This window comes from Pelobates fuscus, chromosome 11, assembly GCF_036172605.1.
Source record: "Pelobates fuscus isolate aPelFus1 chromosome 11, aPelFus1.pri, whole genome shotgun sequence".
Classification (NCBI taxonomy): Eukaryota; Metazoa; Chordata; class Amphibia; order Anura; family Pelobatidae; genus Pelobates; species Pelobates fuscus.
Genome location: NC_086327.1, coordinates 23714741 through 23730599, shown reverse-complemented (window position 1 = coordinate 23730599; position 15859 = coordinate 23714741). Strand labels below are relative to the sequence as shown.

General features: G+C 41.1%; 1 protein-coding gene across 2 annotated transcripts in view; it reads left to right on the top strand.

Annotated features, from left to right (window-relative positions):
* GRIK5 (glutamate ionotropic receptor kainate type subunit 5) overlaps positions 1-15859 on the top strand; it is a 208193-nt gene that overhangs the window by 128256 nt on the left and 64078 nt on the right. For both annotated transcript variants that reach the window (XM_063436799.1, XM_063436798.1), the window contains exons 3-5: positions 174-338; positions 8642-8739; positions 12323-12488. In XM_063436799.1, the coding sequence (XP_063292869.1) occupies positions 174-338; positions 8642-8739; positions 12323-12488 (429 nt within the window). The remainder of the gene's footprint in view (positions 1-173; positions 339-8641; positions 8740-12322; positions 12489-15859) is intronic.

Here is a 15859-nt window from a genome sequence, read left to right as displayed (position 1 = left end):
AAGGGGTTAATACATTGCATCAGGTTTACAAGCTATTAAAAATATTGTTGCTGACAGTTGAGCGGCTGCAATTTGCCATGTGTTAGTACATAGCCTTTCCGACCTGTCTCTTGCAGTAATGTTCAAATTCTGTCCTTGTCACTTGCATTAACGCACTCTGTGTCTCCTCACAGCTGCCATACTTGACGATCAGACGGTTTGTGGCCGCGGAGAGAGGTTGGCACTTGCACTGGCACGTGAACACATCAACAGCCACACACAAGGAGCAACCAGTGGGCGCGTAGAGGTAGAGATCTTCGAATTGCAGAGGGACAGCCAGTACGAGACTACAGACACAAGTGAGTTCTCTCCTGATCTGACTACACATTATTAGGACAGGCTCAGACAGAGGGGGTGAATATCAGGACTGGCTTAGTGCCTGCTCTGTATCCACTGTACACGGATATGACTACTCATTATCAGGACAGGCTCTGACAGTTCTAGGCTTTTATACAAAGTAGGGGATCTGATTACACATTACCAGGACAGGTTTAGATGGCTCTGGGTTTATATATAGTGTAGGGGGAACTCACCGCACGTTATCAGGGCAGGCTCTGGTGCTGGGCTTATAATGTAGCAGGATGTGAATGCACAATATCAAGACTATCTTAGATAGGTCCTCTTCCGTACTGCTTTTTAATTTATTTGGGAATCTGACTATGTATATTCAGCACAGGCTCAGACTGTGCTGGCATTGGATCTAATATAATAAATCTGTGTTAATTTCAGAATGTAGCATGATCTGACTGCACATTAGCATGAAAGATTCATAAAGTGTCTGGTCTGTATTGAACACAGGCTCAGACGGTGTCTGGTTAATATTTACATTAGGTTAGTTTGAGTATTGATTATGAAAACACTGCTGGGCATTTAACATTAACCTACCCCCTCACCCCCCCACCTCCACACACACACAATTACTTTGAAACAGTTTTTATTAAATCTTTAGTTGGGTGGCCATAAATTTTATAAATAGAATAAATAAAAATACCAGATACTGCTTGTCACGGCAAGGGTGCATAATTTATTATTACACTATGAAATATTATCCTTTAATGTAATTTGTGTAGTAAATGGCACAAATTACAGAGATGCTATCGCTGAGGTCAACAGGGGTTACATCTTTTGAAGCTGGAACCCCCACAGAGGTCTGATGACAGAAGGGGTAGTATGAATGGCATAGGGATGTGAAAACGAGTTTACTATATGGACGGGAAGTAATCAAGGCTCTGCAAGGTGTGAGGTTCTACACTTGGAAAAAGTCTGAATGTCTCTTCATCCATTTGGCATGTACCTTGTAAAGGATAGTTCAATCCTTTTGATATGGTAACGGGATTAGTTTCATGAAGATCCTTGTGTTCCAATATCTTATCCAAGTGAAACATTAATACTTACCCACAGGTTAATAATTAAGCCTCATTTTTATTATATTTGGAATGGGACAAGCCCAATCTCTTAATTAAGCCTAAACATGAGTTGCACAACTTAAACCGTGTGGCAGGAGTTGTGATGTCTGTCCTATTGGATCGTGGGCGGGGTGTGCAACATGTCTATGGAATGGGAAAACAATAACAAATTCATAGAGGCAATTATTATTTATGTGGCAAGTACAGTAGAGGAGATAAAACCAAAAGTTTATATTTGGCTTGTTGTTTTCTGGAACAAAGGAGGTGGTCAGTTAGAATCACTATAGGTACGCCTTGGCTCCACCCCTGGGTGAGGTGTGATAATCCACAGGGTATATCTCCTGTGATCCTGAAGGGTGGTGGTGTACTTGCTTGGGGCCAAGATCTAATATTGAGTGAGTCACCATCATCTTTCCTTGCCAGAGACCGCCTGGACAGAAGTTGTACTTTGAAAAACCTAAGTGAGTAATTAGGACTTCTGTATTTTATCCTTTTTGTTTTTATCTGTTGTTGGTGTAAATAATTAGTTTTTCATATATTTTTATATCCACTATGACCATTTTTGCTCATAATAAACATTAATTTATTAAGTTCTGCCTTTGTCTGGTTAAGAATCACGTTACCTGAAGAGACTAGTTAGTATTTTTGTAATTCCTTGAATATTGTACTAAGTAATATTTGGTGGGTTTTATTGTTGGTTTACCTGGGGGACCAAGGCACCCCATTTATAAATTGTCTTCGTGGCGACAGCTTTAAAATAGTATTAGTTATATTATTATGTTTAAGTGTGGGTGGTGTTAAAGGGGGATTTTGTCATTATTTCCGGTCTAGTGCAGACAAATAGTGAACTTTAACCCTTTCACCACCACAACTACGTCACGCACACTCTTGGAGTAGGGTGCGTTCGTGACACTGCTTTCATACAACTATAATTAACTCTTATATTAATCTTACAATTATAAGTTAATATAACATTTTAATGTATATTTTTTTATCTATCCATTGTTTAAATTCAATCGGGACCTTTCTAAGGTTTCTTGTTTGCAAAAACTAGTATTCCTGCTCAAATGGAACTGCTGGCATTCTAAGTCTAGAACCCGCCATGACAGCAATCACTACAATGTGGCGTGGGCCAAACTGCGCATAATCTCACTGGATCTGAAACCACCTTGGTAAACGTGGATAATTATGATCCGGATCTATTTGTGCAGCTCCCATGGCCTTGCGTGTATACCACATGCTGGTCAGATCGTGGACCATTAACCACAAGAGTCATTTTTTTCCTTCTACTTTCCATATGAAAATGTTAAACAAAGATTTTTGTATTTTTTTTTTTACTGTCTGTGAATTCTAAGAAATGTGAAGTGAATTTCAAAGTCCATTTTGACTTTAAATATAAAATTCACTTTTAATTAACTATGAATTCCTGACCCTTAACATTTTAGGGTATATCTATGGTTGCATGCCTGGTGTTACTTGCTAACTGCCTGCATTTTTCTGTATAGATGTCCCTGCCAGATAATTACAAACACCAGCTGCAGTGGTTCAGGCAGGGGTGGGGGCAATAGAGCCCCTTTAAGAAGCAAAGGCAAATCAAGCGCCAACCCAGAGGGGAGATCAATGATTTCCTTCACTTACCAGGCCCCCTGGTAACAGTATAGGAGAGAGAACTTGGACTGTACCGAGTTTTCGACCTCCCTACAGTATTAGAGCATGGCTGTGGGTTACCACGGCGATGATCTGATACTTTCCCTGGCGCAGTCCGGAAGGAACTGTTGGGACCCACAGGGGTTTCAGCCATCTCCCACCTGACCACCAAGGATCAGGATTCCCCTCTCAGCCTCTATCCTCCTTATTTCAGCCTCAATAACAACCCCCTCCCCCACACACACACATCCCCTATCCCAACTAAAGCACCCCTTTTCACCCCACTGCAGCTGCTGTCTCCCCACTACAGACCCTATGCCCCCACTAAAGCGTCTATCCTCTCATTTGCAGGTCCCTGTCCTCCCAATAGAGCCCCTATCCTATTCACTGAAGTCACAATCCCCCACACTACAGCCTCTATTCCCTACCACAGCCGCTACCCCATATTGGGCATAGGTGATGCAGTTGAGGAGTTAGGGGCTGTATTGGGGGATAGGGTTGCTGCCCTATCCCCCAATACAGCCCCTATGCCACCAACTGCAGCCCCTATAGCCCCTGTCCTCCATTACAGCCCCTTTCCCCCACACTACAGTCCCCCATCATCCCACTACAGGCCCTATCACCACGTTACAGCCCACTACCAGTGCCCCTTCCTAGATTAGGTTCTGAATGCACCCCTGATTTACAAGGCTGCTATTTTTGCCTTTTTAATGAGCTACAGTGACCTTAGCTACTGTATACAATGCTATTCTGCTGATAAAGTAGTTACTGTGCCGGTGTGTTATCATAGTGTGTTGCTCTCCTTGAATCTAATTTGCCTTATTTTTCCTGGTTGTGTGCTGAGATTCGCAGACACTCTGTGCAAAGTTTAATTCATTTGTAGTTTCTCATTAAGTTCTTCCAGTGGTTGCCATAGCGATGCTGGTGGTAGAGGCCTGAGGCCTATGCCGTAGGAGCCGTGAAATCACACACTGTGACAAAGTGCTTTTATTTTCCGCGTAGGGATTGTATGCGTGCTACAGAGCTGTCACAGCGTCAACCTCCCGTCTCGTGATTTTTCTTCTCTAAATTATAAGCCCTTGCATGTTGAGCCATAAATAGCCTTTATTATCGTGAATTTTAAAATGGCTCACTCACACTAATTGATGCTGTTCCCTTTTATATGCAAGTTAATGTTTACAGCGTTTGTTTTCTTTGTAGTTTATTCGTCCATGTCGGTTCCAGAAAAATTGTAAATTTAATTTGTAAACTGGGTTCGCCAAATGGCAAATCTACTGCTGTTGTAAAAAACAACCCCCATGATGCTTTGCCAGCCTTGAGGCTATTTTGCATATATAATTATTGTGTGCAAATGTAATTAAGTCAGCCTCCATTAGTTTACACAGGCAGTGTTATTCCACTAAAGTGTGTGTGACTTGTCAGGAAGTCAAATGGAATTCAAAGTACATTTTACATTTTAGGCCCATACTGTATATACAAATACAAATTCTCCAAATCTTCTATATTTTCAATTTTGTTCACACTGAATTCACTTTAAATTGCCGGCAAAAATGTAGTGAATAACCTGCGGCACAAAATAAGGGTCACAGCAATAGACGAACTAGGCAGGGAACTGGTTCGCAAAAAACGCCTCTACTATGAACGATCCAACAAAATGGACACTTTGCTCGCTAGAGCACTGAACCCTAAACTGAAATACCACAACATAGCTGTGCTAAAGGACGCGAGTGGACAGATAACACAACCCCACAGAGATCAACCAGATCTTCACAGAGCTCTTCTCTAAGATTTATAATCATTCCCCAGAGCTCAACGGAGATAATAAAGTGTACGACCAGGCGATCAGGGACTTTATTAACAAAACCAACATGCCCACACCCAGCCCGGACGTCATGCTGACACTGGGCGTGCCCATTGAGGAAGAAGAAGTGGATAAGGCAATCTCAGCCCTCAAAGGCAACAAAGCCCCGGGGCCGGATGGCTTCGGTGGCACCTACTATAAAATATTGAGGGAGACACTGACGCCCCGGCTCGTGAAAGCATACACGGAGTGGATGGAGGGCAGGCACCCGAACTCGGAAACACTCACTGCAGACATAACGCTCATTCCCAAGCCAGGGAAAGACCCGACAGACGCAGCAAACCACCGACCCATCTCCCTAATCAACTTTGATGTGAAAGTATTTGCAAAAATAATGGCGACGCGGCTCAACCCCCTCTTGACGACCATGATCCACGAGGACCCGGACGCCTTCTCTGGTCCTATCGCTGGATGCGGAGAAGGCGTTTGACAGGGTACTCTGGCACTACCTATTCACATTATTAAAGCATCTACAGATGCCGGAGCCCTTCGTGAGGGGGATAGGGGCCCTATATGCCTACCCCAGAGCACAGACTATGGTACCAGGAGCAACCCCAACCCCCTTTCGGCCCAACAACGGCACCAGGCAGGGATGCCCCCTGTCCCCCCTACTGTTCGTTCTGGCCTTAGAGCCACTGCTGCACAGAATATGGGAGACGGGGGCATAGAAGGGATACGGGCCGGGGATGAAGAGTACAAAGTCTCCGCCTATGCGGATGACATCATGATCACGATGACCAACCCACAGCACTCGCTCCCTCAGCTTTTGTCCTTATTAGAGGAATACGCATATGTATCAGGCTATAAAATTAATATGGGAAAATCGGTGGCCATGCCCGTCGGAATGGACCCACGGGAATAGAGTGACTGAGATCAGACCACACATTCACGATAGTGAAAACCAACATTAAATACCTAGGGGTCAGGCTCACTGCAGACCCGGACAAATTGTACTTTGACAATTACACACCTAGCATAAAATCACTGTGCCGGGACATAGACAAGGGGCAGGAAAAAACAATCTCCTGGATAGGCAGACTCCACGCCATAAAAATGACGCTGCTCCCGCGACTGCTGTTTCTGTTTCAGGCCCTGCCTGTCAAAGTAACCAAACAAGACCTAATGCCCTTACAAAGAACCATTGATAACTTCATATGGGCACAAAAACAACACCGCATAGCTAGGCAGGTACTATATCGCCCAAAAACCAGAGGGGGAATGGGACTCCCAAATCTCTACTATTACTACCTAGCTGCACAGCTTGCCCAGGTGGTGGCCTGGCACTCAGGGGTGGGATCCCACAGAAGGGTAGAGCTATAAACGCGACTGATGAGCACTGACCTACCACAGTTTTGGATTTGGGTGCCCAGACAGGACAGACCACCTCTCCGCACCACATGCCCAGCAATACTCAACTCAATACGAATTTGGGAACTAGCGGCTGACAAACACGCCCTAAAACACACACCATCACCAATGATACACAACGGAGCATTCGAGCCAGGGCTGAGCGCACGGGACTTCCAGGGCATTGATAGCACTGGGGTACAGAGATATGCCCACTTGTACGACAAGGGGACCTTTAAAACGTCCGAACACCTAAAAACACTAGCTCCACTAACCACAAAAGACGTATTCAGATACATACAGCTTAAAGACTTTGCCAACAGCCCAGAGGTCAAGAGAGCAGCACAAGCCCCAATGACATTTTTTGAGCAAATGTGTAACGCAGAATCGGAGGTTCTGTGCAGAAGGGCAGAGTTACACACCAAAGTGACGCACCAAACGGAGACAGCGCCCTTGAACATGTACGGGGATACCTGTAGACCTGTACTATTTATTGCAAACCCAAATCGAGAACCACAGTAGTAATGCTCGCTGTGGGGTGGATTGACCTACTTCTGTAATTGATTCCCACCTGTATATATAACTGTATGTTGTATTACTATAAATCTGATGTGTTGACAAAAAAAAAAAAAGATTATATGCAGTATTATTTTAAGAAATAATGGCGCCAGTAATGGAGCTAAAAAACTCAGTGCTGCTAAGATAATCACCCAAGTGTCATGTCACTAAAAAAACGATATACATACGTTGAATCAGGAGATAGCAAGGTGATTGTGCACACAATGGCAAAGTATTTCACAATATTATGGCTGGATAGAACCTATACATATAAAATATAAACAAAACTAAATAGTGTAAAACTGTAAAAAAAAACTGAGTGGTATGTAGACAACTTGAAACACAATTTTTTTTTTTTTTGTTTAAACTTGCAAATGCTTACTAGTTAAAGATATGGGATGAGTAACATCGTAATAAAAATCTTGGAAAGTGTCAAGGCTCATTTAATGTAATGTTACATAACTAGGCCTTTAAGATTTGTACCGGTCTCCTACGTTTTTCTTTTCTGTGGACACAATAGCAATTGTGTGTTCTTACACTAGAGTGGGGTGTTATAGACTCCTGAACGGGAGGTTAATTTGTTTTGGAAACACTATTGATAGTATCGCCATTTTACCACTAAAGGTCTCCTGGTATTTTATTGTCCCCAGATTCATGGCAATCTACATTTAGAGGTTAAACAGTGTTCTTTAACTGCAGTGCTCTAGTACTGGAGGGGTTAAACCTACGTTTTAACCCCTTAAGGACAGACGACGGATATATTCCGTCATGATTCCCTTTTATTCCAGAAGTTGTGTCATTAAGGGGTTAAGAGGTCCTAGTGCTGCTCATTTGAAGGGATGGAAGAGTACTGCCAGTCTAATATGAAGAAAAAAAGGTTAATTCACTTAAAACCAAGCTGTAATGTATGAAACAACGCATTGCAATATTGTGACTGAGTTGGAGAATTGTCCATATGAGCTATTATGGACTAAAATGTTCAGTTCTTTTTTCGGCTGACTGCAATTCACTGGTGAACAAACCTCATCTAGTTGCTTTTCTAATTTTGGAAACTACTACATATTTGGAGGTCCAACAGATTTCAATAAACTAAAGAGCATTTCTTACCTTTAAAAAGTGTTGCATACCTCACAAGAGCCCCTATTTAGGAGGGACAGTCCCTCTTTCGGGCTCAAATCCCTCTGTCCCTCTTGTTTATCCTAATATCCATCTTTTCTAGGAGCTTCATATTGTTGGTGTGTCTGAGTGTATAACAGAGCTCCACAGCATTAATACTCAAAGTAATGTGTCTGAGTGTATAACAGAGCTCCACAGCAATAATACTAACAGTAATGTGTCTTTAAACTACAATACATGTGTTTAGAAATCAGTCTGTGTAAATACGATACATTGCACTTGGTCTAAATGATATTTTAGTTGTATAGATTGTTATTAGTAAGTCACCTAAATTTCTCAGAACCGCCCTGCCCCTGGCCACACTCCCACTCACACCCCTAAATTGAAAGTGTCCATCTTTGCCCATTTAAAGTGTCGGTAGGCATGGTGCTGTGTAGTTGGAACCAGATACTTCATTACTATATTGTAGACGGCTATAATGACCTCTGTGTTTACTAAAACTTCCAAGGTTGCAGGTGACAATGCGATGGTAATTAAGTGAGTGTCTGCAGAGGACTAATAGCAGTGATACACGCATGGCTAGTCTCAGAGAAAAAACGGCAGAAATAAATTATGAAAAGCGTAAATGTGCTTAATTTCCCTGTCTCTCTCTCTTTCTTTGTTACAGTGTGTCAGATTTTACCGAAAGGAGTTGTTTCTGTCCTTGGACCCTCAACTAGTCCTGCATCAGCATCCACTGTCAGCCACATCTGCGGAGAGAAAGAGGTGAGGACCAGTTTAAATCCCACTCAGTGATACCCCTTACTGTATTGTGTTGTATATTTGTGGTGAAGGCATACGAAGAATTTTAATTTAACCTAGGTGATGAGGTTCCCTAGGTCTCAGTGCGGCCCTGGGAAACACATACACGGGGATCACACCGCTTTACATAGAATATTTACAGGGTTATCTACTAAACGAAGAATTCAAAGTGAATTTCAAATTTAAGGGAACACTCTAGGCACCATAACAACTTAATAAAAAATGAAATTGTTATGGTGCCAGACGAAACGTGCCTTTTTCAAACCAGTTTTGTGAATGAGTAGTCACTGATTGGCTGAGCTGAGAGCATCAGCTTACCGTTCCTATCCAATCATCGTTGCCCCTGGCAGATGCTGCCTGAGCCTTCTAGTAGTCTGAGCGAGTGGAAGGACAGAAGGGCAGAGAGAGATCCAGTGTTGAAACACAGATTTTAGAGGTAAATAGTTATGGAACTGTCTAGCCCCTAAAGGTGAGCCAGTGCCAGGGACCTCCAAGCACCATAACAACTGGGTTTCAATTAAGTTGTTATGGTGCCCAAATCAGCCCTTTAAGGCCACAATTGCCAAAATGGAAACATTATCTGTCAGTTATGTTTCCAGTTTCACTACTTTGGCCTAAACTTTGAAATTCACTAGTGAATAACCCTGATAGTATAAACTAGTAAGCATGGGCCCAGGTCATACCCGAAATCTCAGGTAAGCGATGGTGCAGTCCAGATTAGGGTTTTATATTATTACAGCAGCTCCATCCCAAATATTTCGGACACTGATACGTTGTCTGAACTTGATCGGTAGAAAATAGTTGGAACATATTAAAACCCTTCATAGAGTTGTATAAAGTGTTCATTGTAGCCAGTTCTTACCTGAAATATTTTTCTTTCTTTTTATAAATGTTACTAATTAAAGGAACACTCCACACAAAGCACTTCAGCTTGCTTAAAGGGACTCTGTAGGCACCCAGACCACTTCAGCTAATTGCAGTGGTCTGGGTCCTGTGACCCTTTTGCACTTAGTGCTGCAATGTAAAACATTGCAGTTCCAGAGAAACAGCAATGTTTACATTGCAGCTCTAAGTCTGCCCTCTGTGGCTGTCTACCAGACAGCCACTAGAGGGCTTCCCGAATCCAAACAGACTTTTGGTCTGTTATCTGACGCTGGACATCCTCACGGAACTCCAGCATCAGCTTTTCCCTATAGGAAAGCATTGGATAATGCTTTCCTATGGTGAGATCTAATGCGCATTAGGTATCCCCCGCCGGCTGATATCGACTGGGGAGGGGCGTTGGCGGAGCCTGACCCAGCGGCGTGGGTCATCAGTGCTGGATTCAGGTAAGTAGCTGAAAGGGTTTTGACCCCTTCAGCCCTGCTGGAGGGGGGCGCGAGGGAAGGGGGGGACCTATTAGCCCTATAGTGCCAGGAAAACGGCTTTGTTTTCCTGGCGCTACAGGATCCCGTTAATGTATCTGGGGTCTGTGTCACTTTTTAAAAGTGTTGATTTCAACAGAGTGCAGCAAAATTCACTCGGAAAGCCGGGTTTTCTTCTGCTTGCACAGAGCTAACATTAGCGGCAGGCGCAATGGGCTAGCGCTCCTGCCTTTCCTCCTTCTCAATGATTTATACTCACGCTCGCAGCTCCAGCAGAGAGTCTTCTCAATGAGAAGTCTCTGATTGGTGTATTCTTGCAAAGGCTGCAGACAGGAGTTCTGCAGCTTTTGCAAACTGTTTTTTTTTGTCTGTATACCCCCAAAGAAAGCATGTCGCTAAAAATCCATGCACATTTTGTTTGGGGGTATGTCTACTAAATGTTAAAAGAAATAGAAATATTTTCAGTATTTTTAGTGATGTGCCCACCCCCCCTATGTAGTGGTGTCAAATGTTGCCTTTATTTGAAATCGGCTATGAAAGAAAAGATGCTTCATTTATAATTAACAGGTGTCCATAACTCTGTTTCTTACCTGGCAACTCTAAATAATACCCAATCCAGATATATGCTTACAGATCACATCAGCTCTGTCTGCTACAGTACCTCCTGTTGCAGTCTCTGATGCTCCTCCTTTGCAGGTGAAAAGAATCTTCTGCATTAATAGGAATAGAATTTTCAGACCAATTGGAATTCCAGGAAAAGAAGCAATATCTCTTTTTAGGTACATAGATATGAGTAGGATACACAGCGAGAGCAAACATGCTTTCTCCGAGCCACGGCAAAGTCTACTAAGAAGTGTTAAAGTAAGCGACACTAAGAGAGTTAAATCCCTCTCTGGGGACCAATAATGTGACAGAATCTGATGTTCCAGAAATGCATTAAGCATTGGATGCGTTAGGGGAAGATCATAGACACGTTGCAGGCTGTGTTTTTCTTTCCCTGAAATATTACCAGTATACAGAGAGCCAGAGGGCAGGATGTTTCACTCCAGAGACCTTAATGCATGGTTAAGAAATCGGTGTGAAAAGAAGGAACTTCGATTTGTTAGTCACAGTTGTTTCATTCGGAGAGATAAGTGACATCTGAATAGACATGGCTAGCATTCATCTGAGCGCAGTACGATGATACAAAGTGAGAAGGTCACACTATTCATTAAAGCAGATCCATCAAGCATATTTTTTTTGCATTTATCATTTCCTTATCCATAATACGTATCATAAAAGCGAGTTCTTCTTATAGGAAATGAATAGAACTTAGCTTTATCATACAGAGAACTTGCAGGAGATTGCGCTGTCCTTGAAGTTGTTATTTTATATTCCCTGCAACTCAAGGCAGCCTTGTTTGCCCTTTGCGTCACGGCCAAATTGTCACACACGTGCATTTCTACAACCCGCTCGCCAACTAACAATCAGGTGAGATTGCGGAATATGCGTCACACATTAGATCGCAATGTTTCTCATTTACAAGCCGACAAATGCTGATTGCGCATGAAATTTAAATGATGCCTGTTGTCATTTAAAAGCGCTGAGCGGTGGCTGACATGAAAAAAATGAGAATTAAAATGTTCTTTATCTTTCTTGTGTAAACAAAAAAGTGACTTTTAATACTTATGAGTATTAAAAATATCCCATTTTTTTTTATTATCATTATTGACTCACCATTTTTACATTTGTCCTTCTCTATTTTTCTTCTCTTTTTCTGTTCACTGATGTCTCTCTCCCCATTTGCGGGCCGTTACATTCTTCTTGTTCTCTCCTTCCTCCAACATCTTCCTTCTTTTGCCTCTTTTCCTAATATCTAAACTTCTTTTCTTCCCCAATTCTGTTACCTTTTTATTCCTGTCTCATTTCTTTTCCTTTTCCATTTCTCTTGTCTCCTTTTTAAAGCTCAACCTTTCATCTGGAATCTTCTGATTCCATTGTACACCTCCATTATACTGCACTCATTCTTTAATTTTGCAGTTTTTTTTACATTATTCCCTCTCTCTCCTGGGTTATCTTTTTTCCCGATTCTATTTTCAACTGTGTTCTTAAATGTAATCTTACTTAGAGCTTCTCCCCTATAAACCTGTTTTCTTACGCTGTTATCTTACGATCTATGTCCACTCCTAATTTTTTTCACCTAGATACCTCACATTAAGTTGGGTCCAGAAGAAACCCCCAAACTTCAGTATCTGCGATTTGCTTCCGTTAGTCTCTACCCCAGTAATGAGGATATTAGTCTGGCTGTGTCACATATCTTGAAATCCTTCCACAACCCATCCACCAGCCTTATCTGTGCCAAGGCCGAATGTAAGCTAAGTATATATATATATTGTTTCTGTATATTGTCGGCGTGTGATGTAGACAAATAGTCGATTAAAAGTCATGCAACTAAAAGGGGCTTGAACTGAGTGTTCAAGGTAAAAATGTCAATCACTGTTCAACAAAATACAACCTATACAAACTGTATCCGTCCTTGCAGCTCTAAATATACTTTAATGGTGGGCTGACTCACAAATGCAAAGATTCCATTTAATAATGAACCTTGCGTACATTTATATTTATACCAGCAGCATACTTTAAGCCTGTTTATGTAGCTTAATAAAAAGAATGTCAGACAGTTCCAGAAGAACGTATAAGGAATATATAATGTAATGAAACAATGGAATTTAGTCATCAAATCGCGAGTTGTCAAAAGGTGGGTAAAAATAGCGGTTGAAAAAGAAAATGTGACTTGAGGACTGGTTTTTGGTTTCTAACTCTTCAATTTAGCCCAAATGTTTACAGATTGTTGGCATCAAATCAAAACGTATTGTTTAAAGGTGAACTGTCCCTCATTCATTTCTCCTCTTCCCTGTATCCTTCCCCTATGCTGACTGACAGGTGCAAAGGGCAGTGCTTATAAACATGATTGACAGGGAGCTTAGATGGAGGCACCCAGTAACAGGAGGTGTGGTTTTTCTTCATTTAAGTTTATGTTTTCACACCCCACAAGTAAATTTTTTGCTAAATATTGGGATATTCAATCATGATATTAAAAATCCTTCGAAGTGACAGTTCACAAATTCTAGCACTTTAACAGAAATATTGAAACCATACGTAATAATATTGTTAAAAGGGCACTTGGACACAGGATCTTTCTTTCTAAAAAAAAATTTTTTAAAGCAAGCATCCCAAGAGATTTATATTATTTCCAGTGATGTGGTGGTGACGTTTAATAAAGAGCTGAGCTTGACTCTACCCCTAGAATTGTACCCTGCAATCTGCTCATTTAACCCTGTGTACTCAACCTCTGACCCAATGGAGGTTACACCTTGCCCAACACCAGGTTTGACCTGCCCCTCTATCCAATGAGAGCCCTGAAGACCGATAACACGCTGGTCTGTCATTTTGAGTGTCCAAGACCCTACAGCCCACGGCTACCTCAGTAATCCTGTGCGTGACTGGTAGGTCTATACTATAAGATTAGGCTTTTTTTTTTTTTTTTAAATATACCCCCAAATTGAGACATAATGAAAAATATTTTTTCCATTTCAACAAAAACTGAAAGGGTGATCTGCGGTTAGTTTATTTCTCTTTATCTGAGCTGCGGTACGTTTAACTGTAATTACTTCTCGTAGTTCTATCAGTGTCACAGAAACCTCTACGATATTGTGGAAAGTCTAAAAAAAAGTATTTCGCAAAATGTATTTTATTGTTGATTATATAACACTCGAAGAACGGGTCACTGAGTCGTTTTTACAACCGAAGAATGGGTCCAATGCTAATGTAATGTGTGAAATGTGGATCGCTGTCAAAAAAAGGTTAAAAACTATTTGTGTAATGGGGTAATTATTCAATGAAAACTGCATCTTAATTTTTACCATTACAGTAGAACAAGTAATAATATGAGTAGATGCTAATAAAGGATAATTAGCTGCAAAAATGGACCGTGTTATGTGTGTATTTTTAAGAACTGATATTTCTTAAAACTAATTTTACCCTTTTTTTTAAATTTTACAAATCAACACTTTTTGCCTATATTTTGCAATTCGTACTTCAATTCACTACAATGACACTAATGAAGACAGATGACATAACCATTAAATCAGCAGACAAAGGAGGGGGAGTGGTGATTTTGAATACTACCGATTATGAAGAGGAGAATCGGAGATTGCTGAATGATGCATCTACATATGAATTATTAAAAGAAGATCCCACCCTCACTTTCACAGAGAATCTGAAGACATTATTGGAATACGGTAAGGAAAGGGGGATTCTCAATGAAAGAGAATTCAGGTATCTAAATGTAAAATTTCCTAAGATACCGGTCTTTTATCATCTACCCAAGATCCACAAGAGCGTACAAAACCCCCCCGGACGTCCCATTATATCTGGTATAGGATCTCTAACAGCAAACCTATCAGAATATGTGGATCAATACTTGCAGAAAATGGTTTTATGTCTTAAATCATATCTCAGGGATTCCACGCAAATTCTTAATGTTTTATCAGATTTTATTTGGGAAGAAGATATGTTTTTAGTAACTGCTGATGTCACCTCGCTATATACTGTTATAGAGCACCTTCAGGGATGTGAGGCAGCACAATACTCACTGGCTGTATACTCAGAACTGCAAAATGACCAGATAGATTTTTTAATACAATGTATTGCTTTTATCTTGACACATAACTATTTCTGGTCAGATGGACAATTTTATCTACAGTTGGAAGGTACTGCCATGGGGACACGTTTTGCGCCGAGCTACGCCAATCTATTTATGGGCAAGTGGGAGGATGAATTTATTTGGGACCACTGCCCGTTCGGCGCAAAACTGTCCCTGTGGCGAAGATACATCGATGATTGTTTTTTTATCTGGAAGGGAGACCTGGAATCATTAGAAAGTTTTATGTCTTATCTTAATCACAATCCGTATAATCTTTTATTCACCTTTTCGTATTCAAAAGAAAAAGTTGAGTTCTTGGATTTAAGTATCTACATTGAGGAAGGAAAACTACATACAAAAACTTTTAAAAAGAATGTAGACTGCAACAGTTTTATACCGTACCACAGTCATCATAAACCAACATGGCTCAAAAACATTCCTCAGAGCCAGTTTAGAAGAATTAAAAGAAATTGTTCGCAGCCGGAAGTATGCAATGTACAAATGAAAGAAATGAAACAAAGGTTTCTAACTAAAGGTTATCCGACTCCACTTTTGGACAAAGCCCTCACAAAGATGCAAAATATCACAAGAGAGGAGACCTTACAGAAAAAGGTAAACATTCAAAGAAAACAAGATCAAGCACCAGCATTTATTACACAGTTCAACAATCAAGCATCCACGGTACAAGAAATTTTGAGAAGGCACTGGGATATCCTGAAAAGTGATCCCAGTTTGTCCGATATTATATCAGACAATCCCCAGATCATCTATACAAAAGCACCCAACTTGAAATTAATGCTGGCACCAACATTAAAATCCACGACACACAAGCGTAAAGAAATTCAAAATAAAGGTTTTTCAAGATGTAATAAATGCCAAGGGTGTAAAAATAACCCCCAACAAGAGAAAATGAGAACGACTTTCACTTCAGCAATTGATGGAAAGGATTTTAAAGTGATGTCCAACATGGATTGTGACACCACTGGAGTAATTTATCTAATTACATGTCCATGTCTTAAGCAATATGTCGGGAGGA